Source organism: Vanacampus margaritifer, chromosome 9 (assembly GCF_051991255.1).
Source record: "Vanacampus margaritifer isolate UIUO_Vmar chromosome 9, RoL_Vmar_1.0, whole genome shotgun sequence".
Taxonomy (NCBI): domain Eukaryota; kingdom Metazoa; phylum Chordata; class Actinopteri; order Syngnathiformes; family Syngnathidae; genus Vanacampus; species Vanacampus margaritifer.
Window position 1 is genome coordinate 27,896,315 of NC_135440.1, and position 27,483 is coordinate 27,923,797.

At 44.8% G+C, this 27,483-nt stretch overlaps 2 protein-coding genes across 5 annotated transcripts in view; both read right to left on the bottom strand.

The window, feature by feature from the left end:
* Positions 1-705: 705 nt before the first annotated feature.
* On the bottom strand, positions 706-6,237 carry prpf3 (PRP3 pre-mRNA processing factor 3 homolog (yeast)). Its single transcript, XM_077576724.1, has 17 exons — positions 6,046-6,237; positions 5,579-5,731; positions 5,062-5,192; positions 4,788-4,967; positions 4,609-4,686; positions 3,779-4,023; positions 3,588-3,706; positions 3,140-3,327; positions 2,893-3,059; positions 2,638-2,720; positions 2,381-2,524; positions 2,210-2,309; positions 2,028-2,141; positions 1,837-1,955; positions 1,472-1,549; positions 1,345-1,400; positions 706-1,261 (listed from the first exon to the last, which is right to left on the bottom strand). Exons 2-17 carry the CDS (start codon positions 5,721-5,723, stop codon positions 1,112-1,114), a joined length of 2,097 nt encoding a protein of 698 aa, XP_077432850.1. The 5' UTR covers positions 5,724-5,731; positions 6,046-6,237; the 3' UTR covers positions 706-1,111.
* Positions 6,238-11,899: 5,662 nt separating this feature from the next.
* The window catches only part of LOC144057651 (uncharacterized), a 46,640-nt gene continuing 31,056 nt past the window's right edge, over positions 11,900-27,483 (bottom strand). For 2 of the 4 annotated variants that reach the window (XM_077575472.1, XM_077575473.1), the window contains exons 4-8: positions 17,977-18,242; positions 17,823-17,898; positions 16,988-17,066; positions 16,102-16,288; positions 11,900-15,028 (exon numbers count right to left, since the gene is read on the bottom strand). In XM_077575472.1, coding sequence (XP_077431598.1) covers positions 14,495-15,028; positions 16,102-16,288; positions 16,988-17,066; positions 17,823-17,898; positions 17,977-18,240 — 1,140 coding nt within the window. In that variant the 5' untranslated portion in view covers positions 18,241-18,242 and the 3' untranslated portion in view covers positions 11,900-14,494. Of the gene's footprint in view, positions 15,029-16,101; positions 16,289-16,987; positions 17,067-17,822; positions 17,899-17,976; positions 18,243-19,390; positions 24,881-27,483 lie in introns of those variants that run through there. The other 2 variants (XM_077575474.1, XM_077575475.1) reach the window with 2 other exon arrangements.

Here is a 27,483-nt window from a genome sequence, read left to right on the forward strand (position 1 = left end):
TGGGATGCGCCCTGCTGCAATGATTGGTTGAAGGACGTGCGCAGCTGCAATATGATTGGCTGGTGCTTCCAGTCCCCAAGCGGGAGCGTGAGTATCTGACTTCACGCCTGCATGCAGGAGCCAATCATATTGCAGTGGGGCGTGATGGACGGACGGATGATGCCCGCGAAAATCGGACACATCGAATACCGGACACACCCCCAACTTTTTCTTACTACCGTTTAGTGTGCCCTCACTACTTCGCGGTTCGGTTATTGCTGATTAACTATCGCGGATTTTCATTTGTAACTTTTTGTAAGATTGAAAAGAAAAACTTTAACGTAAGGTGACAATTTATCGCCATCAGCTTCATGTGCTGCCAGGGTGACGAGTGTGCACATTAGCCTATTTTCAGTAGCTTTAAAAGTTATTTTCTAAGTGTAACAACGTAAGTGGTAAGAAGGGTGCTCGTCGTGAGAATGCGCGTGTCTGAGACGGGGCGGGCGGGTTGTTTAAAAATACAATATAATTACAGCTGCAGCTGTTCGTGCTCTTTTTCAAGTTGAGTTTTCAGAAATAGGAAACAAATTGACCCCAAATCACAGCCCAAATGAGTTATTTTTCCATGAATATACTTGATAACTATTTTTATAAAGCATGTGGCTATCCAGCAATTCTTGAGCATGTTTTTGAATGTATAGGCCTTGACAATAATAACATTCATCATTCACTGAAGGCATAGACTTTTATTGACAATGTGACTCCATACACTTCAATGGTCTCATAACAGAAAAGTGTGGCTAAATGATTATAATCTTACAGAATAACCTAAAAAAAAAAATCATACATATAGCAGTACCACTCACTCGCATACATACATACATACAAACGTGATCTGCAACATGTTCCACAAAGGCTTGGTTAATCGTCGTCTTCTACATGTCGACCTGTCACTTCACGTGTCCTGCAGAAATATCCACCAAAAGCTTTTACGGTGCCAAGTTCAAGTCAATCTGTCAGTCAGTCAGACGTCATGTAAAGCCGGCCAATAAGTCCGAGGGAGGGAGGGAGGGAGGGAGGTGCTGTTTTGAAGTGTCGGACTGAGGTGCTTTCGTTCTTCCCGTTCAGGTCTTCAATCGTCCGGGCTGTCCAGCACACTCTTACTGAGAGCCAGATCCCAGTAGTGTTCAGTGCCGTGCTTCTTGAAGTGTTCCCTGGCCATGTTTTCCGTGGGGCACTGCTTGAACTTCATGTCCCCAAAGGATCGCTCTTTGGCTGTGCCCTGGACATTATTCAACGGAGGACTGTCACAAAGCAGCTAATGTCCGTATGCATTTGCACCGGGAGACATTGTGCGACACTCACCTCCCAAATCAACCAGCACTTGTTGTTCCTCCTGGTGTCGTCGTCGCCGTCCGCATCTGGATGCAAGTCATCGGACGCATGAGCTCGACATTTCGCCACAACAACAAGAAGCAAAAGTGTCTCTCACCATCTCTTTTGGAGTTGTGCTCCTGCCACTTGACTCTGTGCGTCATGAGCTTCTTGAACTTCTTCTGAGATTTCGGGCCTGGAACAAGACACCATAGGTCAGAAGAAGAATTGAAGCCACATCATTAGGTACGCCAGCTCAATGCAATCTCCTCGGAAAACCTTCTAATGTCCAAACATGGTCAAAGTTTCAATGTTTTGTAGATACATTTTATAAAAAAAAGTTACATTCATTTTGTTCAAAATGGAATATTGTAAGAACAATACTGGTCAGTTCTTTGTGCAGATTCCTTTCCATCGATGTAACTGCTGAGTCAGCGGTATAACAGGCGCACACAACGGCGCCTGACAATTCCATCGGCTCACCTCCTTCCACCACAACCAGGTTGACATCTTTATGCAAAACGACGGTGCCAGTCAAGTAGAGCTGGTTTGCGTTGGCTTCCACTTTAAACTTCTTAGCTGGATTCTGCAGATTACGAATCCTGTGCGGGAACAGCAGACTCGGTTTCAGAGTAGCAGAATATTGGATTCCCACGTATGCGCTCCCTACTAACCTGTACACCGCAATGTGAACGCCATTGCCGAGATCCTCTTTCAACTTCTTCACCTTCTTTTCTTTGCGCTGCTCAGCCGTGAGCTTGCGAGCCGCGTTGGCCTCCTCGTGGGCTCTGCACAAAAACGACATCGCGTCAAGAGCCATTCGGTCAAAGCAAGAGTGGCGTGCCGGACGACGGACTTTTGTCTCTTGGCCATCTGCGCTCTGACGTGCGCTTCCACCTTGGTGGGGTCCTGGACCGCCTCAGTCCCCAAAACTCTCATCAGGTTGGAGATGCGAACTGCAAAAAAAGGGACAGCGTGCGTTCGCGCCGTGTTCTTTTTCATCTCGACTAGTTGTCATTCTTCATACCTTTGGGTTCCGGTGGAGGCATCAGTCCGAGACGGACCTTTTCTTGCACTTCTTTTTGGCCTTCCCGTCGAGTCTGTCGTCTCAGCTTCTTCTGTTCTTTCTTGGTCAAGTACACGCCCAGCGTGACGGGCTTGTCCTTGTCAACTGGTGGCACAAAAAGCACACACACACACAAACACTGTAACCGGTTTAGTCCTTGAGGATTACGGCAATGCTGCAGCAAGTAAAAACAGATGAGTTTCACGTCATACACTTACCCGGAGGGCTAATTTGGGCAGGATGTTCCACTAAATTGGTCACTCCAAAAAGTACCACCTCGTCTAGTTTGGTTTCTGGCTTTCTTGATGGGGAAGAGGGGGGGGAAAAAAGAGCATCAAAATTGAACCCAAATTCTTACAAACACAGATATGTTGAAAAGGTAAAGGAACGGAAAGCCTGGCGGACCACCGGGCTAATAAAATGCTGGGGGAAACACCGCGTTGAACATTTAGTGAATTAACAGAATGTCTTACATCTCAATGTTGGTGGGCAAGATGAAGGAGTCCCACCATTCAATGTTGGGCACTTCACTGTCGCCGATGTCCTTCCTGGGAGCAATCAGGGCCAGCTTGGTGGACGCGTGGATTCCGGTCTTCTTGGCTGCCTGGGAAATCTCATTTTGCAGCCTCTCCAGCTGGGCCTGCCGGAGCAAACAAGCGTTCACGTTGAAAGTAGACCACCAGAAGGTCCCATAAGGCTCCAGGTGGCGTGAAGTCCGACCTTTGTTCGAATTCTTTGAGCGATCTTCTCAAATCGACCCTGCTCGTGGAACTTGAAGCTCTTACGAGTCCGCTGAGGTGTGATTATTGTGACGCGATTGTCAAAGTAGGACGTGGACTCCAGCTCCTCCCCGGGCTTCTCTTTGAGCTGCTGACGGAACTGCTCCCTCTTCACCGCCCGGATGTTAGCTGGACACAGAGGAGGAAACGTCAGGCTCACCTAATAACACACCTCCAACACGCATGTCCTTTTCAACACGCTTGAAAAGAAAGACAATTTACTTAATCCGATCCCTACTCCAGTGGTCATCAATTACCAATTATCATTCATCTGCCAATGAATCAGTTATTGGCATTTTTGTCTGCCAAAAATTGGACTCAGCATCAGCCTAAAAAGATCCATTTAGAAACAAACCTGTGAATTCATTCGACAGAATCTTTTCATTTACCTTTGAGCGTTGGCATGCGGTGCGTCAGCTCGATCTCTTTGCCGGTGGCATCCACCGTCCTGCCCTTGTCGTCCAGAATGAGCGGCGTCGGCTTATTCACTTCCTTCACTTCCACTTTGCTGGAAGAAGAAAAACATTTTCAGCCAACGAGCATCCTAACACAGTTTTGCGCCTCTTTGGCCGTTACTGACGGTGGGGCGATTCCCATGGCGTGAAGGTTGGCCAGAGCCACAAAGTTGTGAGGGATGGAGTTTCCCAACATTCCCAGGACGTTGGGCTTGACGGACATCTGGGACTGGAGGCGCGCCTGCTCCTCGGCGACCTTGCGGGCCTTCTCGATGGCGTCGTTCATAAAGCTGGCCGCCTGAGAGGGCATGATGGACCCGCCCCCACCGGCGTGGCCGAGGAGGCGGGACATGGGAGATTCCATTTGTGTCTGTCGGGTAGAGGAGGAAAATGTCAACATTGCGTCTGGATTTTTCACCCACTATGATCGATCCCTAAACGAAGGGGAAAAAAATACAAACCCCTATAGACAATATTAATTTGAACACAAACATCTGCCCTGTACATGTGGACAGACAATATGACAATACTCACAGGCATCTATTCTTCATCCCCTGTGGAAAAAAAGACTATATTGCTGCCTATTAAGTCACTGACTATGGCAATGTGAATACATACGAAGAAGAGCCACGTCTTTGAGTGACAGTTTATTGGATTGAAGCATTAAATCATCATACAGAAACTCTTTAATTACTTTAGATCCAATACATTTATGAAAACATGATGATTTTTTATAAAATACAATATTACTAAGAACATTTAAAAAAACACACAACATTTTTGGTTGTGATTTTGGGGCGAGTGAACCCTATTTTCATTGAAAACGCTTTTTGGCAATCTGACATCTCTGCTTAGTCCAAGATTTTTTGGGTAAAAAAAAAATCCCTCCAAAATAACAAGGGTCCACTGTATCATTTAACAATATTTCCAAATGTCAAGGACTCACTGGGATTACCTGAGCAGGAGATGTAATGTTTAGTTGCTTCCTTCGCTGCTCAATCTGCTTTGTGGCTTCCTCCATCATCTGTTTGATCTGATGACACACAAAAGTTAGAAATTCTGAAAATCAGCAGAGCCGGGAGACTCCACAATTAATATCGTATATTGCGGATGTGGTCGGCGGTGACGGCGTACCTGCAATTTGCTGAGCATGCCCGGGCTCTCCGAGGGCTGTCCCGGAACAATTTCGGGCTCCTCCACCTCCTGAAAGCGAGGTACCCGTTTGCGTTTGGTTACCGTCCCGCTGTCGGCAGCGGCAGCCGGCGGCGCGGCGCCTTTCGTTCCACCCGTGTCTGTCTCGTCACTAAACGCATCCTGAGAAGCAGCCCGCCGACATGTGATTACGCTTTCAAACCTTCCGGGTCCATGTCAAAGTCACGACATTTGCATTCAGGTGGTCCTCGTTTACCTTCAGCTCTCTCTTGCGGGTCTTTCCTCCATTTCCTTTGTTACTTCGGGAAACGCGGCTCTCCTCCAAAGCTTCGAAAAGACGCTCGACAAAACTCCCAGCCGACTCGTTCAGGAAAGGGTGCAGCTGGTCTATGAGGAATCAAGTGGGAATCGACAACTGAACTCGAACTCACAATCAACACTTAACCTCGAGTTTCCCTTCACAATAATATAACCAAAGCTGATTTAAAAAAAAAAAAAGCATACATTTGAGACAAGGCATTATGTTCACAATAAAAAGTCACGTTTGTTTTACATAAAAAGTCGGAAATTGGGCATGCTGTACTGCAAACGTAGCCTTATGGACACAGTCGAATATTTCCCTACGTAAAACATTGTATGTTGACAACTAACGTGATTACCGAGGGGAAAGTCGTGTGTCGAAGGAGAATTGAACCTTGTCCCTGCTGGGCCTCTTGTTGCACATGTGTTTAAAAAGCACAGAGGTACAAAAACAATCCAACATGCAAGTGTACCTGTTGTTTTCCTTTTGTCCAGACCCTTACCCACGCACTGCAGAGCCACCGTGACCACAGTGGGCTCCGAGAAGCCGAGCACCTTCTTCACGGTGCGCTCCACCCACGGCCTCAACTCCTCCACCTCCCGTTTAGGAAGCGACATCCTCTCGTCTGTATGATGATACCCACAAACATTTACCAACGGGGATTGCATTTCAGACGCACGATCAAGCACATTACTCGTTGAAGACAAATAAGCGCAAGCCAGTCGTACTTTTACGGTTTCGCGAGCTAAGTTTAGACACTGGGCAAACTACAGCCATGTAATTTATGTGAGAAGATGACAGTAAAATAATAATTAGTCTCGCAAATGTGATTGACTGAAAGTCCTGTCAAGTCAATGCCAGCCGCGAAAAGTGACTGTCAGGCTACATGCTAACATTAGCACTGTTAGCACATAGGACGTAAAATAGCCGCTTCGTTACCTTACAAAGTTTTTCTGTTTTCCGTGATCCGGTATAAGGACACCAGCGTCGTGAAATTAAGACAGGTAAAATCCGCTTTGAGACGTTTTTCACGCAATAAAGCACGAAGTTTTCTCGACCGCTCTGAGTTGAGTCGCGCGGCTTCGTCCGTTCACACAACGTTGTTGTTGAGTAACCCGGAAGCGGAAGTAGTTGAAATCTTCTTCATTCGACAATTTCAGGCTCTGGTTGAGCTTTTCAAGTGGTCTCCCCCTAGCGGCAGTCAAAACAACGACCATCTTGTCAAGTACAGTATTTATACAATGCTGCACATTCACTCGTAGCCTACTACAATCATGACCGTTTGAAAAATATATATTACACTCAGTAACTGTTCCAATAAATATATTACTCTATTTATATATATATATATATGTACACACATAAAAAAAAAGTTGGTAGGAGGAGCTATATCTGTAAATATAAGTTGCTCATTTGAACAGTAACATTTATTGTTCTCAGTCAATGTAATATAAATAGAATGAAGCATAATGCATAAAACTCATGACAAAATTGCCTTGAGGGGGTTATTCAGCAAAAGCTCATTGGCATTCATTGATTCTGATTAATCAGAGTGGAGTAAAACGTAGTTTATCTATTGATCCCAGCTGTGAACATGTGATGATCAGGTGACCCCCCCCCCCCCAAAAAAAAAAAAAAACACCCACACCCAAGCATTTGACTATCTTTGCGGGAAATGGGTCATCTGAGTGGCGCTAGCACGAAAGCGCGAGTGAGCCTGGGGCCACCATTCGTCTGCTACATAGAACCCCCACCACACTCCCCCAACCCCAACCCCACCGCCCCCCTCCCCTTCCTCCCTCCCCGTGCCAAAACTCCCAAATCACTGCACAAGTCCATGAAGTAAGAACAAAAACCAACCACTGTGTGAGAATACTAAAATGTAAGTCAAAATACAAAATCTACTGTCAGAGATCTTGTCACAGGTATCCCACAAGGTTCAGTATAGGGTCCTTTTTTAATTAGTCTTTCTGTAAACAATCTTATCTGTGTGACAGGATGCAAGGTCATTATGTATTGTTAGATATTATTAACATTTAAATTCTTTATTTCATATATTAATCATTGTTATACATTATTAACATTTTAATTCTTTATATTAACCATGTCGAAATGTTTTGTAGATGTGAGGTAGTGTTGAACTCAGTATAATTTGACCTTAAGCTGGAACATATTGTTTGGTCTAAAAAATTTCTTCTCAGTGTTCTGTGCGAAAACACACATTTAGTCCTTGAGAACAGAATCTGCTTCGAACACACACCCCTGACTCTGTTTGCGCCATCGCTCACGGAAAAGTACCCGGAGAGTATGTTTTGTCTACAAATGAAAGAGAGGCGGTCGGTTTAACTATAAGAAGCCATCTTGCCCGCGGAAGAGACACATTCGGCACTCTGAAATTCCACCTGTTACGTGATGTTTGGAGTCTGTCACGATGTCCAGAGATCTCTGTTTTTTATGAAATCATTTTTGCAAAGGTGTTTTTTCTTACATTAAATCTGTCTTCATATTTTTGGAACACGCAAAGAGGACAAATAATTTTATTCCTCTTCAGTATGCAGGAGATTCCATGATTTTTGTCATGGCTAAAGACCATTCTGAGACACAGCTTACGGAGATTGTGCTAAAAGAAAGGAATGAATTCAAATATTTATCCGACTGTTAAACTAATAACTGTCATACAAGTGTTTAGCTAAGTTGATCAAGTTCAAGTAAGGGCAATTATTGCTGCAGTAAGCAGTCAACAACATTTAAGACAAACAAAATATAAAGAACTAAGAGCATAGAAGGTTTAAGAAAAAACTGGACACTGGCACAAGAATCGACACGACTGAAGCGCCGCTCATACATGACGGGGGAAGTGTATATTGTATAATCAAACTTCAAATAAAAAATAAAATTAAAAGTTAAAATACTCGACTGTTAAATTGCTGTCATGCAAGTAAAAGGAGCCGTTGACTCTGTGATAAGACTAAAATAAAAATACTTGACCGTTAAATGACTAAAAATCAATCACACAAGTAAAAAAAAAAAAAAAAAGAGACCCTTTGCTAACTGGTTCTATTGTTTTGTGTGCTAATGTGGCGCAAGACAAACGGATGTGCTCGCACTGAAAATGCTGCTGTGTGCAGATAGACACGCTGTTGTTTAGTGATGATCAAAAAAATGGAGGTGTTTGTTTGAGGAGGCGCATCTTTGGGAGGCAAGGTCTTTATTTGTACACTACTGTACTTTTGTATCAGAGGAGTCCGGCACATTGCTGTTCACTGATTGAAGAAAAAAAGGAAAGAAAAGAAAAGATCTGTTACTCGGGAATCATCTATTTGGAATAAAAAAAAAGGGTGTCTATTTGGAAGGAGGCTTTTATGTGAGGCGATGCTTTCATTTGAAGATATTTTGTCAAGGAGCGGCACAACATGGAAGTAGCGAACGTGTCCGAATAAAGACCTTCTCTCAAATTCAACACCACCTTTGTCATGGACCTCACATGTAGTTTGTGTACCCCAAACACCCCCCCCCCCCCCCCCGCCGCCTTTTTGCCAACTGGCCTATTTTGTTTTGCCGCCAGTGCACACAAATAACAATCGGCCACTACTTTCTATAAAGTACAAACAAACACGCACACACGGCGCGCTCACATGGACACACGCGTGCTCTTCTCCCCAAAACACGCTTTTGCTGTAATACAGACGTCTGAATTATTATTCCATTCCCGAGTATTCCCTCGTCACTTAATCCCAATCCGTCTACTTGACAATTTTGTCGTTAGCGGCACATTAAATAAAGGCCTGATTGCGATGGCGGCTCATTACTTCACGTCGAGTGACTTCTTACATAAGAAGGTAATTGATGAGAAAACATTGGAGCCCCCCCCCCCCCCCCAAGTGCTGCATCTTTTTGTCTGACTCATTGCGTGTTATGCTATGTTTCATCACCATGACCCACTTTGCTGCAAGTTTATTCGACAGGAGGCAGTAAATCATCCTCTCTCCGAGGACCTCTGCTGTCTTTACGTTCATGCAAGGACCTCTGCGGCGTCTACACAGCGTCCAGCACGTGAACATACTGCGATCCCAAATCGGACTGTCTTCTTTCCGGCCGCCCATCTTTCACACTTTCTGTCTTTTGTACACAGAGACATCTATTTGAGGCGGGGCATTTATTTGAGAGGAGGCCGTCCGTCATTAGTACAAATTTCAGGATGTCCTTAATTTAAAAAAAAAAAAGAAGAGGCTGGACCAATTTATTTGGGCGAGGGTGTTTAGTCGAGCGTAGGCCACGATTGCGTGGGCCGGGTGTTAAATGGCGTCGTGGGCTCAACACAAGCGGGCCGAAGAAATGGAGGCTGTTCTGGCAGCCCTGTGGCGCCACTTTGGTCCAATTAGGGCCATGTTGTCACGAGACGTGCACGTGCGCCCTTGAAGAGTGCGAGAGCCTCCTTCGGTGCAGACAGACACGCCCACGTGACCTCTGACCTCCAGGCAAGGGAGGCAGACTAATAACATGCAGTTTGTTTTGTTTTTTATTTATCCCTTGAGGACCGGGTGACTGATACTTGCAAGTGTGCGTGCGTGTGTTTTCAAATGACAAATTGGTAAGTTGTGTTCTTGTTCTTGAGCCCTTTTTGCTAAGAAGAGTTCACAGGTGCTCGCCATTGAAATGTGTTTTTGGGTGCCTTGAGATGGGAGTTGGATTTGGTCTGTGAACATGCTTGTAACTCACAACACTCACAATACAACAGATACAAGTACGGAAATCATCCCAACTACTACAATCATAATAACGGTAAAGTCATGCAATAGTTGGTACGTTTGACAAATTGATACGTCGCTCAGAAATAACAGCAGACATCCATTTTGCGGTCTGTTATTGTGTGAATGCAAAATGGATGCTGGACCGGAGAGACAAACTTTCACATGGGTTAGCTTAGCAATAGCTAGCTAGCTGCTACGACAGGCGCGACATGAATAGATTTAAAAGTTGACCAAAAGTGAGAAAACGCTTAAACCTAACCCTAACTAGGAAAACCTTTTCAGATTGTGTGTTAGCGCATTGACCGCATACGGTCTTTGCTACACTCCAATATGTTTTTTAAAGAGTCAACACGAGGCTTGGTAACGCACTTCAGACAAACACATTTACCATTATGGTCAAATTGGACTTTTTGGAATACGACGTGTTTTTCGCCAAACGTCATTTGAATGGATTTGGTGCTTAAATGGTAAATGTACTGTGATTGCGGAATTGGGGGTAGAAGTCCAGGCACTACTTCTATCTCAAGGCGCCGTGTCCTCTGTTGTCTTTCCAAAAGTCAAGAGAAAGCGGGCCTCCTCTTCCTCCTCCTCCTCTTCAGACTGCAGCCGGGGACGAGGGAGCGAGGGAGGGAGGGAAGGGGCTTCTCTGCTAAAAACTGCATGGATACAAGGGGGGGTGGGGGGGTTGGGCACTCCCCTCGGTTGTGTCACAAGGGTGGCCCGTCAACCAACAGTCAGGGTGTCACTCCACTCTGCGTGCGTGCGTGCGAGGGGAAATATTGGTGCGTTTCTTTGGGACTTTAAGTATGTGTGCGATTATACATGTGTGCGTGTGTGGCATGGCCGATTTCATCCCGAGCGGGTGGGGGAGGGGTGGTGGCGGGGGTATTAAACCACACCCTCCGAAAATGTGCCACTCCCGCGCCCACTTGCACGCACGCACCCACCACAGCTTCAATTTTTTTCTCCACATTTCGCAAAAATGAAACATGGCGCATATTCGCACCGAACGAAAATTCCGCCGCAAGCTCCATCAACATTCATTCACATATTCGCCTTGAGATACGAGTGAGCCGACCTTTGGACCATTTTTGCTTTGACTTCAAGTCAAGTTCAACACAGAGTTCAAGTCAAGTGACTTGACAATAAACAGCAAATTGTTGAAAAGAGCCTTCAAGAGCCTTCAAGCGGGTGATGACTGCCACGCCCACTTCACGTTTACTGTCAAACTCAACAAAATAAAAGAGAAAGACACTTTGTGCATTCCAAGCACACACGTTGACTAACAAAGTAAAACACAATCATGTGCTAATGGGCAACATTGGTGTTGGCAACTGATATTTGAACACAAACATGCAGACATAACTACACTAACAGGGATATATATTTCATATCCTCATTCACTTTTAATTCTATCATTTTTTTTAACTTTTGCTTTGTGTTTATCTTGTACTTCTTGCAGATTATAATTGATTCTGTAATTATTTTTGTGTTTTAGCTGAATTTTTCTATTTTTATCATTTTATGTTGGATTTATTTTCCTCCTATTTTTCCCACTTTTTTGTGCAATTGTTTTAGTTGTATTTTTTGTTTTGTGTTTATTCTTTTTTTTTAATATATTTTCCCTTTCATTTTTGTTAGAGTTGTTTTTTTTTACTGGTGTATTATTTTTTTATTATGTTGGATTGCATTTTTGCACAAATCCATTTGACAGTTTTTAATTAGCGTGTTTTGCTGTTACCGAGCTTTTGACTGATGGCTAGTTAGTGTTTTAAGCGCCCCTCCCTGAAACCGCTCCACCCTGAAAATTACCTCAACATTACACACAAACGTGACATATTTGAAGAAGCACACACACGAGCAAGTGTTGTGTTCTGTTTTGGCAGCTGGTCGCAGGCTCAAACCCCCCCCCACCCACACACACACACACCAACAGTCAGATTAGTGAGGTTATAGTCACACACACTTTTGAAAAAGTCCATCCTCTTAATGTGCACCCCCAATGCGTCACATCTGTTTAAAAATCATCACACGAGTTCCCATTTCAGCTTTGAAAATAATTTCATTTTATTCCAAAACTCTCCTTTTTTGTGTGGTTACTGAAAAAAAATGTAGCCAGAGTAAGTAACGAGTGAAGGTGAACCAAAGGCAGGAAAACTACCATGATTGAGGGAGATGAACGACGAGGGGGAGGGCAGCCCAGTGCTGGGGGGGGTGAAGTGGCAAAGGAAAGTAGTAGAACAAGAAGTAGAGAAGAAGAAAGGCTACAAGATTCCCAAATATTTCCCAAGCAGTCGCTGATGACGTAGAAAAGGTACATGAAAAAGTAAGTGCAATCGGTCGCGCCTTGGCCGTAGAAAAAAGTGGAAGTGTGGAAGACGAACCCTCCCAAAATACAAAACACTCCCCCAAACGCCAGACCCCGATGAGGAGTCGGCGTCCGATGGACACGAGGGTGGGGGGGGGGGGGGTCTTTTGTCCAGACTCTCTCGTAAGGCTCGCAAAAATACATCTCGTCTCGCAACCACCAAACGAGCAATGGAAATCAACTCAATAAATAGAGTAAATAGAAATACACTTCAAATACAAATTCCAAAAAAAAAAAAATCGAAATTAGTACAATTAATCAAAAATTAACAACTCAAAAATAAAACAAATTAGCATTTCAATAAAAATGTTAAATAATTAAAAAACAAATAGAACACAAAATTAAATGAATTGAAATCAATTAAAAACATGTGAGACATAAAACAAAATAAAATAAAACAAAAACAAATAAAAGCCCAAGCATAAAAGTAAATCAAACAAAACTTTAAGAAAAAAACAAATATAAAAAGTCAAAGTAAAATCCAATTGAAAATAAAATTCAACAGAATACATTTAAATGACAGAAAACAAAGAGATACAAAAAAAGAAAAGAAATAAAATCAAACAAGAAAAAACAAAGAAAATAACATTGAATAGAAAGGAATGAAAAACAAAAATAAATGTAAACAAGAAAGAAAAGAAGTAAATACTATAAATCAAAATAAGGTCAAACAACAGAAGTGAAGACGTTTGCATGACGTCCTCGCTGGCTCAATGGAAAAACTTTTCAAAAGAGTTGAGTGGAAATATTTCAAGCACTTTAGTACAAGTTGCTGTCGGCGCCGCTGCGGCCGCCGCTCCTCCTCCATGTTTGGACTCGGGCCGTTCCGATGTGGGTTAGCAGCACAGGAGGAGGAGGAAGCGTCGCCAGCTCGCCAGCCGGCAAGTCAAGACAAGTTTGTTTACATTTTACCATCAATTCAAGTTTTGCAGTTGCACCAGCCTTCAGTGCGCCTCCGTCGCTCCCTCCATTTGGGGGGGGGGAGCGGACAGGAGGTGAAAAAAAGAAAAAGGAAAAAAAGGCTGGCAGAATAGCCTCTGCCGACAAAATGGAGGCGTGTTACCAAAATCGGGTCGAAGCAGTTTGTTAGCCTAAAAGCGCATTTGCCCAAGTCGTCATTTGTTTTGTTTTTTTTACGTTTGTTTAAGTTGTCAGTCATCCACAAAGTTCAAAACGTCGCAATTGGACTCTTATTTTTACATAAAACGGTCCAAAAATATCTGGGGCAATTACGTGAGTAGGCTAACAATCGTTAGCCTAGGCTAGCGTCATTTTCGGAGTCATTTTAAACTTACTGGTATAACATCAATAAAATGACCAATTTGTCATGATGATCTGCAAAGGTTTAATCAAGGCAAACGGATTCTTCTTGTGTTCCCAAAAATGATTTAAGCAACTATGCAATTAGGCTAACAATCGTTAGCCTACTAGCGGAAATTCCTGAGCCATTTTGAAGTTAGTGTTACAGTGTCAATAAAATGACCGGCGTGTTATGGCACTTGACAAAAGTTTAATCGAGGCAACCAGACTTTTGTTGTTTTGGGAGAACGTTAAAAAAGAAGAAGAAGACATTTACGCTAGCAGGCTAACGAGCGCGCGTGATGCTGTCATGTAGTGTAAGATGTACGACGGTTCCCGGGTGACTACTGTCAAGATGTGTTGTGTTTTTTTGTGTGAAAGCAAACAATCAAAATGTAATAGAAATGCACTCCAAGCACCAATTGTTTCTTTTGAAAAACAAAAAATGAACACATCCTATTTGGTAAAAGGCACAGTAGTCTGACGGTTCAAAACTTCCTTTGTTTTGATGATAACAAAGAAAAAACACATGTCAACAATGTGGTAAAAAAAGAAAAAAGGTTGACGCCCTCTCTGTGCGTTTTCCTCAGCTGCCTGAAAAATAAATACCAAGTATAATAAATAAATGCAGTGTCAGATCAACGGACGAATAAATTAACCATGGGAGCGCTTTCTCCGATTACATTCGTGAGTTGATGACATCGTTTGTTGTCTTTCCATAGTCTCCAGAGTCCTTGAATGCATCACTCGTCCAGTACAGTATGGATGCCATTTCCTTTTTTCTTGTGGCGTCTATCTACAACCCATAAAAGGTTACATCATTCGCAACTTCCTCTCCTGACAGGAAGTGGTCCATTCAGTCATCTTTTTTTAAATTGGAGTTTACTTGCTACCCTCCTCCATGATTTCTTTGCACATTTTGACACGATTTGTGATTATCAACACGCGTTGGATTTCCCACTGGCGGCGTTCAGGTCTCCGAGGGAGCGCCCCGGTCCTGATGGTCTTCCTCTCGATGCTCATCGGCGGCAACGGCGGCAACGGCAACGGCAACGGCTTGGCTTTGGCCGCGTGAGGCTATCTTGAGATTCTTTCTGTGCTCGGGGGGCGTGGTGGAGGAGACGGCGCTGTCCTGCGTGGCCTCGGCAGCGCCGGCCGCCGCCGCCGCTGCCGAGCACAACTTCCCAAGGGACGGGATGGGAGCGACGTGCACCCAGGTGAGGCTGGGCTCGGACCCCCGAGCCGTTTTGTACTCTGACAGGTTGCCCGAACGGTCAGAGTCGCTGTCGTTTCCCTTTGCGGGGTTTTGATGCAACGACGACGACGGCGGCGGCGGCAAAGGAGGAAGAGGAGGAGGAGGAGGAGGGCAGGGGCTACCTGCTGCGGCTTCTTCTTCTTCGCTGTCATCTTGGTTCTTCTTCTCTTGTGCACCGACGCAAGGACGCTTGGGGAGGCCCGGAGAGGGCGTCGGAGAGTCGGTTCCTGTCCAGCTGAGTCGGCGTTTCTGCAAAAGTCAACGGCAAAGTCACTTCACAGTCAATGGAAGGGAGGGAAAAAAAAAATAACCTGGAAAACTCCCAATTGACACTTTAGTCAAATATTTTATTGCACACTTTCCAGGGCAAAAATATCATTAAAAAAAAAAAAGTACAACTTAAATTTAAGCATACAAATGTGATCAAATAATTTACAATAAATTGAAATAAAAAATAATAATTGGACAAAAAATGAATTTCAATAAAATAAAGAAAATTACATTAAAAATATATAATTATACAAAACTAAATCAAATCTGAAACTTATAAATAACATAAAAAATTACAAATGAATGCAAAAACATGAATATAAGAAATATACAATTCTAACATGAATAGTAAAAAATGTTGAATAAAAATCTGACAAAATATAAATAATAATAAATAACAAAAATGAAATAATTACAATAAAAAAATACGTAAAGAATTTTAACCGTTTGAGCATCACGATTTAATGATTCAGCTCAATTCATTGTGCTGTTTTTTTTTTTGGGGGGGGGGTAGGCAGTATTGTACAAAACACAAACATACAAACACAAACGAAGAAGAATAGTCCGAACCCTGTCCCCGCTATTAACGTGAGTTGACTGTTTTATTTATCTATACGTGTTGTGCCACTGTTTATGTTGAAATATGTTGCTTCTAAAACCGCAACCGTCCATGTTAACTGTTAGCACCGCGATGGCATTTTGCAGTGTTTATTTTTAGCCTTTTGCTAAACGGCTTTGTAAGTCAAAGGTTGTTTACAATTCTTTGTTTTCTACTTAGTTTGCCAAAGTGCAGCTGATTGTGAAGTGTGATGAATTCAGTTTACTGCCACTAACCATACAATGTTCAAATATCAAGTTTACACTCGCAAATCAACGATAAAAAAAAACAAAACAAGCCCAATTGATGGCTCTTAAATCGGGCCACTCGTATCTCAAGGCGCCGCCGTTGCATAGTCAGTCATTCATTGGCAGACGACAATCTGCGAACCCGCTCTGTCGATTGACTCGCCGAAACACCCCACGGCGTAAAAGCCGGGGCGGCGCGTGCTCACCTTGACCGGGATATGCAGCTGATCCCTGTGCTTGTGCGGCGGCGTGGCGGCGCCCGGCACGTCCGGGAGGGAGCAGGCGCTCGGCGCGGCCGCTCCGGGGGCGGCCGACGGCGGGACGGCGGCGACGTGAGGAAACCACAGCTTCAGCATCATCTCCACCTGGAGGAGCGTGTTGAGGTACTTCTCCCTGGAAGAAGAATTACACATATACTGTACGTTCAATGAGAGGAACATCTGCCTGCACATCTGGACGGCCGACGTCACACTTGTTTCATTCGGTCTCCTCGATGAAAAATGACTCGTATCATAGCATCTTACCGAGTCACTTATAGTAGAAGAAGCACTACTCTTCTTTCTTTGTGTCAGCAATTACAAAACTGTATTATGCTGCCTCCTGGTGGCCAAGGCGAGCACACCACAAGGAGCAGCACAATAAAATGAAATGCAGCATGACATTATGATGGATAGACTTTTTATTTTACCTCCTGTATGTTTCTATAAACAAATTATGTTATAGTGTTATTTCCGCTGCCACGGACGACCGACTTCCGGGTTTCACACATCAGCGTCGGTTCCGGCCACTGATGGCCGCGTTCTAACACTCGCACCCGCCCCCCAACTGCGTGCCCCCGCCCATTGGTGGGCGTCTCAAATCTCTGAAATGCTTCGGACAACTGAGACAGACACACTCGCACCCGTCGACGGGAGCGCGCAAGCGAGAGGCAGAAACGCCAAAGCGCACAAACTGGGATGCGGCCCGCACGTCGCAAACAGGAAACGGAAACGGAAACAAAGCTGATGTGTGAAAACCAGGAAGTGGGAAGTCCTGCCTCCTCCGTGGCATACACCCCATATACTGATGTTAGGGTTTTGGGGTCCATCTTACCCGCTGTTTGGTTTCTGCAAAACCCCCACGATCCGCTGGATGCGATCCATGGCCACGCTCTGCTGGAAACTGCTCAGACCTGTCAATCACAAACAGAACCCACTCCCGTCAGCATTTGCATCGAGACGCTGCAGCCAGCTAAACCCTTTTCCACCAAAACGAAAACTTATTTGACAAAATAATCATGCCAAAAGATGTACTTTGTAAAACCAGTCTACAGTTGTCGTCTTTTTTAGGCATAAAAAGCAGGATTGAAGAGGATTTTACATCATTTTCAATCATCTTGAGCTTGAAATTGTTCTTGTTTTCACACTCTTCTTCTTTCAAATTTACTGCGTCAAACTAAATGTGGTGATGCCATCCAGTGGACGACCGTGGAATTACACACAATAATAACGGGAGGCAGAATACAGTAGTTACAAATGATACAAAATTAAGAATCTATGCAATAGCGTGACAACTGAACATTTTTCTTCAAATGCTCTCTGTATGTTTTTCTGCCGTTGCGCCTCAGTCAACTGAGGCGGCTCGGGCAGCTGATTAGGATGCCTCCAGGATGCCTATGCGGGCACGTTCTATGGGGGAAGCTGAAGCAGGACATGCTCGAGGCCTGGACTTTGTCTCGAGGCTGGCTCGAGGCCTTCGCCGCAGAAGAGTTGGACAAAGTGGCTGAGGAAAGGTCAAGTCTGGGCTCGGATGGCCGGATATGGAGTTTGGGTCTGGACCACTATTGCCGTCATCAACAGAGAATGGCGAGATTTTCTGTTTGGCGACGTGCGTTCTCAAGACCGGTTGGGGAAGCGTGAGACAAAAGCGGCGACGAGCGGACGCTTACCGCGGTCGAAGCGGCCCTTCTTCAGCCCATTCAGCAGCTCCAGGAGGGGCCTGACGAAACCCTGCAGCTCGGCACACTGTGACAGGAAGTGGCAGAGAAATTGATGAGCGCGAGCGGTCCCCGCGGGTTCTTCGGCGCCAGACCGGCTTCTCACCTTCTGAGCAAACAGCAGGTCGCCCTGCGATTTGGGAATCTGGCCGAAGCCGTCCCGCGCCCACTGCGAGCCGGGTCTGTCGGACGCCCGGCCGACCGCGGTCGACGGGCCCCCAGCCGCCGCCGCCGCCGCCGCCAGGAGGGCCGAGGAGGAGGCGTCGGTCAGGAAGACGTCGGTGTCGTCCGAGTCGCTGAACAGGAGGCTGTCGCTGGAGCTCAGCGAGTCGAAGGAGGGTTGCGACGACGTGCTGCCCTGGGACTGCATCTCTGCCGGAAGCCGACACAACAACAGTTACAGACCAACGCTCGCGTGCGCCCACACAAAATGGTGGTGTCCTACTTTAACATGGCATGGGGGGCACACACACAATGCTAGTGCACGTCTCGCTCCCATTGAAGAGATTGGAGACGGAAGAGAGTGAAAACGCGAGCTTGGGGGGGGGGGGGGTCTTGGGGGGGAGGCAGCGTAGAGTAGCGGAATCTCGTTCTTTCACAGGCTCCAGTGCTTGCCGCTTGTAGCACCGCCCTCGCCGGCTCTGGCTGGCTGAAGCTCCATCCTAAACCCCCCCCCCCCCCCCCTCACCACAAGACCCCCCCCCCACTCACACACACAAACTCCTCTCTTTCCTCTCTACATGTCTCTCATCTCGCCTTCCTCATCCTCTTGCGTACGCGCTCCAGCTCGCCGCTCCTCTTCGTCTTCCTTCCGCCACTTCCTTCAATAATATTGATGACAAACAGGAGGCCTCGTTAACAATTTCGACAGCATTTGAAGGCTTCCTCAGGGTTTTTGTTGTCCTTTTAGAACGAGAGCGAAGCCCAGACCAAATGCTGTGTGTCGCTTCCCCACCAACCCCCCACCCGATCCTTTTTTTCGTCTCTCTCTCTCTCGCTCTCTCTGGGAGTGATCCCTGCCGGACCCTGAGCCCTGGGGGAGGTCACAAGGATACTCACTTTTCACGCCCACCTCAGAAGAGAAGCAATGCAACTCCGTCGGTTTGGACTCATTGCAATAAAACACACTTTTTGGCTCTCTTTATGAGATTGCTAAATGTTAATGTCAACAACAGAACATTTGTAATAGCATGTGTAGTGGCACATGAAATATTATATGATGATATAGACTCAAATTTGCAACTTGCATGTACACTACTCTCATTTTATTATTGTATCCCTCGCAAGAAAAAATTGATTAAAAAATAGTTCAGACTACATAAATATAGCAATAGATAGATTCTGTTGTTATATTGCTTATGCTATTTAATTTCGCCCAAGGTTGAATGCAGTATGTGCCGTCAATGTTTTGAGGTTGTAGCAGGCGTACAAAACAAAACAGGATGCAGCTAGCTTGCCAACTTCGGGAAGCCCCCCCCCCCCCCCCCCCAACACACATCTCCAAAAATGACGTTACTCACTCACTCGATGTATTCTCGATGTAAGACGCCCCTCAAAACAATAGTAGCTGGCACAAAGTCCGGTTCTGCCTCCGAATTGGTCCCGTCAGTGAGAGGTGGGCGCGGTGAGCAGCATCTGGGCGACCGGCGTCTTGCACACGTCCACGTCCACTGCGGCCGCCGCGCGTCCTCCTGTTGTGTGCGTGCGTGCGCGCGTGCGCTCGTGCGTGCGTGTGTGTGTTTTCTCGCTCTTTCTTTCTCTCTCTCTCTTCACTTTACGAGCGTCAACATGTGCCGGGATCCACGTGCCCACGTCATCGGCGTGGCTGATTGGCCGAGGGGGCTGAGGGCTTCCGAGGGGGCCGCACGCCATTGGTCGACGCGCGCAGCCAGTGATTGGATTGCCGGGCGCCGATTGGACAGCGGCGTGGCCGCTCCTGGCCCCGCCCACTCATGTATCACCCGTGTGTATGCTTCTTACGGCGTTTGCTTCTACTACAGCGAGCGGGTGTAAACACACGCGTGCGCTCCCCCGCCCACCGAGAGAGAGAGAGAGAGAGAGAGAGAGAGAGAGAGAGAGAGAGAGAGAGAGAGAGAGAGAGAGAGAGAGAGAGAGAGCGAGCGAGCGAGAGAGAGAGAGAAAGCGAGAGAGCCTCCTAACCGAAAGTCTGCATCACACTGACAGTAAAAAACATTATGCAACAACATTGGAAAATATAAATATATAAAACAACCTGCCGGTTATTCTGGTTTTAACTTTAGTCCTTCTTTTCTCCCCAGTCTTTTTTTTCTACCAATCTCTATCCATCTATGAAGAAATTAGGGATGCACGATATTGCTATTTTCAACCGATACCGATAAACCAATCATTTAGAAAGGGGTGATGTCGATAACTGCTAAGTAATTATCGGGTCTATTTGTATGACGTCAAATTGGTCGATAATTGCCGATATTTATCGGCCACCAATATTATCGTGCATTCCTAGAAGAAATTGATATATTTCTGCAATGAATAAAAGAAGCGAACATGATTATTTTGTCAACTTGTGGCAGAGTTGCTCTCATGCGACATCATCTCATGGCGCAGTCTCATCTGCTCTCAATATTCACAAAATATAACAAATAGAAGTCGCATGTTTGTTTTGCACAGTTTCACTAAATCGCTTAAAGATTTCAAAACATTTGGATGGAAACGCCATATTATTTTTCTTTTGAACTTTGCAGCAGAAGCCTGAAGGTTTTGTGGCAAAAACCTTGGAACTGGATTTGGAACTGTTCATAATTCCCTCCACATTAGTGAGGTTTCCATCCAATGGTTTAAAAAATTTTAAGCAAATTTACTGAAAATGCGCAAAACGTACATGCGACTTTTGCCCGTTTCCATCTTTTGGGAATATTGAGAGGGGACTCCGCCGCTGTAGGGGGCGCTATACACCATAGAGATGTGATCCACCAGTCATTTAAAAGAAGAAGACCAGGAAGCGACTGCGCCGAGCGATGACGTCGTATGAGTTTTCTTTTGTAATTATTGATCAACCGTAATATTTCTTTGCTTTTTTCCATCTAAAATAGCATTAAAATTTGATTAATTCCCAAAATATTTTTGTTTGGTCGTCCGCCCACACATACCTTACTTTATCGTCCGACATTCCTTTGGGACTACAAACGTACGTGTGACGTCATATCTGGTCAAAACGTGCGACATGTATGCGGAAAATTTGAATTTGACTTTTTTTCCATACGCTTCAAAATCCACCCCCTCGAAGCGGAAATTTTGTGTGTGCAAATCTTGGGCCCTTTTTCGAATTTCTAGCGTTTCATTTTTGCATTTCTTGAAAATTTGAACAAAAATGGGTGGTTGGAAACCCCATTAATGTTAACATTCCAAACATGTCTGTCAAGTTTTTGAAATTATTTATTGGTCCAATGATTTGTTTGATCACAAAAACCGGCCATTTAAACAGGGGTGTGTAGACTTTTTATATCCACTGTGTCTATGCATCCAGCTATCGTGTATACATTTGGAGTGTGCGTCTCTCCACAAAAGACGATCAGAAGGGTTTATGATTTTTGATGGGACGGTTCAACATTTAAGCGGAACAACTCGATTCATTTCGACTGGGAGGGATTCCGATGGGATTCGATTTGGTGCGGCTCAGTTAGAGTGGACTGGATAGGAGGCGACGGCTTTTTTGTAATTGTCATTTGAAATCCATTTGAATGAACTTGTCAGGATGCGGCATTTCCTCCTGTCCAATAAAAGACAATTGGAAACGTTTTGCGATATATTTCAAGGTAAAACTATTTGATTCCATGTAGTCGCATCTCTTAAATCAAAGAACCGTTTTCCCGTTCCAACCGGTTCTTGTTAGCACCCAACTTCAGTACCCATCGATGCATCCTTTTCACTTCCATTTCTCAAGCCAGCCAATCACTCATTTCATCCACTGGCGTCTATTTTTCCACCTGTCCGCCGTCCAAGCCTTCATTTGTGTATTGATGAAGGTTCGAGCATGAAAAGATGCAGGAAGTGCAGAAGAGCTGCGTTTGCAAGAACGTTAGCGTGCGGCTCTCCAGGCAACGCTGCTAACTATTCAATGGAACGTCAACAACAGGCGCGAAGCGGAAGGTCGAGCATCAGACAAGCGACTCGACTTGACGTCCGCTTGAATGCTTAACTTATCATTCCTATTGGCGGTGATTGGCAAAAGGTCGATATTGGCTTGGACCTGAGCCTAACGTGAAGGCTGCTTCCTGGAGGTTACGACAGACTTGACCCCGCCCCTCCCCCGCTTGCAACGCGGCAGCATGCGACACCGAACACGCTCGCACACTGGAAACAAGCTTGTCATATTGTCAATGGACATTTTCCTTCCTCTCGTCTATTTAGCCGATTTGTCTTTCGCAATGGACAACAAATCTTTTCATCCATGATGTTATTGATGTTCATATACTACAACGCTTGTCACTGTGAAAATGATCTGTCTGTCTGTCTGTCTGTCTGTCTGTCGGTCGGCCACAACCACAATGGATTTGTCTTCACTTCCTGCTTGTTGTCGCTTGGGGCCATTTCTCCGCAATTTGGACTTACGCGAGTGAAATGCATGCTCAATCGGATTCAGGTCAGGTCACCGACTCGTGTTCATTTCGTCAACAAAAACGAAACAAAAATTATTTCGTCAATGTACAGTTTTCACCAGACTAAAACTAGACTAGACTAAAACCCTCTTTAATAAACAATAACTGGGACGAAGTCAGTATGCATTTTTGTCGACTAATGAAGACGAGACGAAAATGTACTTTCACTTAGTAAAAACTGGACTAAAATCTGTGGACATTTTAGTTCATGAACTAAAACGAGACGAGAACTATTTTGTAAAATCTTGTCTCTGCTAATCTGTACTGTGACGCTGTCATGTGACCCACGGTGACACGCCCCCTTTCAAATCTGCAGCTAGTGAGGGCAAAATGCACAAACATGAGACAGAAAGGAGGCGGAGTCACAATAAAAAAAAAAGAAAAGAAAAAGAAGTTCTCATTTCACATGAATCCAATGGCTAAAATGTTACAACAATGATGCTAATCTGACCGCTCGCTAATGTTGGCTAATTTACAAGATCATCGCATAGTAGCCACTTGTTGATTTACTGCAATTGTGTGTCAAGTTGTTTTTCATCACAAAGATGAGAGAAAATTGGATGTGGAATCGTTTTAGATCTGAAATGTTCAACATCATCTGCTGACAAAAAAAAATACTCGGGTCAAATGATTGTCATGACTAAAACTTGACTCAAATATTGACCGTTTTTCTTAGATGAATACAATTGTTTTCTTGGACTAAAATAAAGACCGCAATGCTAGACTTGCAGTGGACTAAAAATGTATTAAATAAAAACAGGATGATGTTGACTAAGTATGACAAAAAACTAGCAAGCGAGACTCAATATCAAAACGGTGGATAAAATGAACCCTAGCGACTGACTTGTCCCTTGCATAACATTCCACGTCTTTGCCACCTTCCAAAAGTCTTGGGTTGCTTTTGCAGTTATGCAAGCGGGCTATTGTCCATCTGCACTGCGAAGCGCCGTCCAATGAGTTGTGAAGCTTTGGGCTGAATACGGGACAAGACTCGCGTTGCAATTCCTCATCCTGCTTTTGTTAGCAGTCGCATCATCAATTGGCCAACTTTGAGCCGCTTGAAAAGTGGGAGGCGCTTGCTCAAGTCCACTTTATTTTTAGAGCAGCTTCAAAATAGGAATAGCTGCCTACAAAGTGTCGTACGCAAAGTCAAAATCAGGCGTGCAGACGAGGAAAACAATCATTTAATACCATGAAAGCCAAAGAATACAAGAAAACTTTTGAAAACGGACATCCGGGAGGTTTGCCGAACGTTGAGCAGGAGAAAAAGCTCGCCGCGTCCCCTCTGAGCCTCAACGATGCAAACGCTCGCACTTCCGACACCGCTGACTTGTATTGGCTTGATACGAGTCAAGAAGCGGAAATACGAAGACGGAGATGAAGAAAAATGCAAAAATGGTGTAACGCAGCAAAGAAGCCGACGTTTGGAGCAGCGAGGAAAGACGTTATTTGAGGAAGGTGACGAACACATGAATATCATTCAAAACGTCGTGGAAAGCAAGAAGCAAAAATGACGTCAACAAGACGCATGTAAAGGCGTCGTCCCAAATGTTTCACAAAGCAGACTACTAACGACATGTAAACATAGTCGCTGCTAGTACAAGCACGAGAACGGAACATTCGTCTTACGCCGTGCACGTTTCAACCAGTGAAAAGCACAATAACAAAGCAATTGTTACACGAGTGTTATTCAGTTTGGGCCGTTATTATTATTATTATTATTGTTGGTGTGTGAGCATTTGACATCCATTGTTTCTCATGATTGTATTTGATGTATTTTGCATTTTTGTATTTTGACGGCGAAGTGCTCACATGCTCGCCATGCGGCCTATTGACAACATTTGCCCCCCCCAATAGTAAGCCTGTCATTACAGAGGCTTTACTTGCAAGTGTTGCTCACATGCAATGCAGGGGATAGAGCGGTGGCTTGTGAAATGGGCCAGGTCAACCACGCACACACACACGCCCACCCCCACCACATACATGCACGCACGCACACGCAACATACATATGAACCCTGCGACCCTCTCCTCAGGGCGCATACGCACGCCGCGCTGCTCACAGTATTGACAATACCTGCCATTGATCCTGAGCGTGGTGGGGGAGGGGTCGCCCAGGGGGGAGGGGTCGCCCACTCCCCAGAATAACAGCAGCCTCAGCAAGCACATAGTTAACCTTTACTAATAGTAAACCTGGGGCCTGTTTGTGTATGCAGGTCAAAAGCAGAAATCGGTCGGTCGGTCGGTCGGTCGGTCGCTCGCTCGGCCAGCCCCTCCCCCTCCCGCATTCCTCAGCAACACATGAACCCAGTCAACCTGCATGGAGTTCACGGCTTGTGAAGACCACCCCCATCATTTCCATCTCTGCGCTTGCCCTTCCCCCACCCAACCGTGCCCCCACCGCCCCCCCACCCCCCGCCCACCATCCGCTCCCATCCCCCACCTGCTTTCTGCACGTATGTCGCCATCCATGTTGCCCCTCCAACCGGAGCGACCAGTTTGGCCGCAGCTCGCACGTCTTGCTTTCCCACATTCGTGCGCCGCACAAATCAAGTCAAATGATTCGCGCCACCGTTCAAGCAGGCGCGGCCTTGAGCTGCAAATCACGTGATGATGACTTTTGCCCTTCAAGTCGCAAGAAGACGTCAAGCTCGCAATGTCAATTCTCCGCTCATGCTTGCGCTTCCGAGCCAAAAATGTCCCATGAGCGCTTCTTATAGTTCATGTCAGGACATCAACATCAACAAAACACATCAACAGTGGGACCATTTGGAGTTGGAGCAAAATTGGAGGCGGCGCGGGAGGGGGGGGGGGGGGTTCTGCTTGTGGTTCTCAGCCCGCCACTCACATTTTCGCATTGTTGCTAACTTCGTCTTAACTTTTGATTTCAGGTCCGAACAAGAAAGAAAACGTGACTCAAAAATAAGCATTGAAAAGATGCTTAACATATTTTGAAACATAAACTTACATTAGTGCTGGCACTATTGAATTTTTTTTTTTTTTTTTTTAGAATCGATTCATCTATCAATCATTCAATCAAAAAGCATTTTTTCCTTGAGTTTTCCTGTTCATTAACCAGCGATTGCTGTTTTCCGTACTTTGCATTTGTACAGAGATTCATGAAAAGGGAGGATTGACGAAGCATGTTGACGCTTTGTTTTCTAAAGTAAAAACAGATGTTTGCAAATGTCTTATTTTGGATGAAACGCAGAAGATAATCAGTCTCCTTTCATGAAGGACGACAGAAATCCGTCAACAATTACTGCTGATGTGCTGAAATCAAAGGATTTGGAAAATTCCAAATAAAAAAATGGCTCCAAATAATCGCTCAATTATTAAAATACTTGTTGATTATTTGGACAATCAATTCATCTTACATGTCAAAGTGGCTCTCGGAGCAACCTGTTACGAAAAGAAAGATTAGCAAAACATCAGAAAGTGCAGAAATAGTCAAAGTCAAGCTCACAATGACACGAAATGAGGCCACAAAAGTTCACTTGCATCTTCTTGCCACCGATCGCTTCTTCCCTAATATACGTACAAAAACATGCACCGTTCGCTTTCCCACGCAAAATCATTACAATATTATTAAAGTGCCACAATTCACGTTAACGACGGGATTTCAAAGTCCATTTGAATGACAGAAAACGTAATATTTGTCTGAAAAGCCACAAATGTCAAATCCAATGAAAAGCGTCGATCGGCTCGGGACCCTCGTGTCCTTTTTTTGCAACGTGTCTGCAATCCACCCATCGTGAGTCCGTGACACACTTTTGGGATTTGACAATCGCAGATTGAGCCTTGTGAAAAGTAGTTTCTCTTTTGTTTTGTTTTTCTGTCCCACATTCGGTGCAGCTGGAACCAAAGTTTCCCTTTATGACTTGAACGACGGAAATAAGCGACATTTTCTACGACGTTACGGAAGCACACAAATACGTTGTCAGCTTTTGGACTTGGAACCGTCATCATATCGGACGACGTTTGCGTCCGCACGCCTCACGAGACCTCATTCCAGCCAGCATTAAAGGATTAACTCATGTGTGTTTGGCCTTTTTTTTTTTTCTTTTTTTTTAAACGAGCGCTGTTAAGACAAGCAGAATCCCCACACAAGGCTAGCGGACAATATCGATCAACTTTTGCGCCATTCTTTTTTTTTCCCTGCTTGACAAGAAGCAGCAAAATGAGGGCAGAATGCTGTCGGGGGCCGTTTGAGTATCCGAGGCGTCAACGTTAACGTTTCGCTCGTTCAGAAAATTTCATGATGGAATTTTTGAAAGAGAAGCAAAACGCTTTTGGGGAAAATTTGCAACTCAATCGTCAGATGTGAAGTCAAACACATGGACAGAAACGGACTTTCAACACTCAAATATAAAATCCAGTCTTTGCTCTGTGTTTGCTTGTAAAGTTAATGAGCAAGAAGTCGGTTAGCTTGTTAATAGCAGCTTGGCTTTCATATTAACACGTGAACACTTGACAAAACCACCAAAGCGTGCAACTGACAACATTCCGCTCGCAAATACATCCAAACATTTTCGCAAGTACGTTCCGATGTACTCACGAGCACGTTCAAACATGGCACATTTTCCCATAATGCCACAGGGTATTACTTTCTGGGGTGGGGGGGGATGGACGAGCTAAATCTGCAGCAATACCCGGCAGACATAATAAATCATAAAAGTTACAAATAAACAATGTTTTATTTAATTTTTAAAAGTATGTTTATTTATTTTTATTTTTTTAATTGATTTGTTTGTTGGGTTTTTTTTAAAAAAAAAAAAAAAGGAGAGCAATGATGATGTCAAATCGAATGAAAAAAAAAAAAAAAAGTATTTTTTTTCCCACTCGCGCATGCGCAAGTGGCATTATGGGAAAATATGCTATGTTTGTAGCATTTAGCTTACAAGTCTGTTTGAATGTACTCACGAGTTTGAACGGATTTAAATACAGAATTCTTGAACGTTAACCGCTCAAATTCTT

Coding starts and splice junctions, on each gene's coding strand:
- prpf3 (XM_077576724.1), bottom strand. CDS start 5,723: ATGTCGCTTCCTAAACGGGAGGTGGAGGAGTTGAGGCCGTGGGTGGAG. Junction 5,193..5,578: donor GGACAAAAGGAAAACAACAG/GTACACTTGCAT, acceptor GATTCCTCATAG/ACCAGCTGCACCCTTTCCTG. Junction 1,401..1,471: donor GCACAACTCCAAAAGAGATG/GTGAGAGACACT, acceptor ACTTGCATCCAG/ATGCGGACGGCGACGACGAC.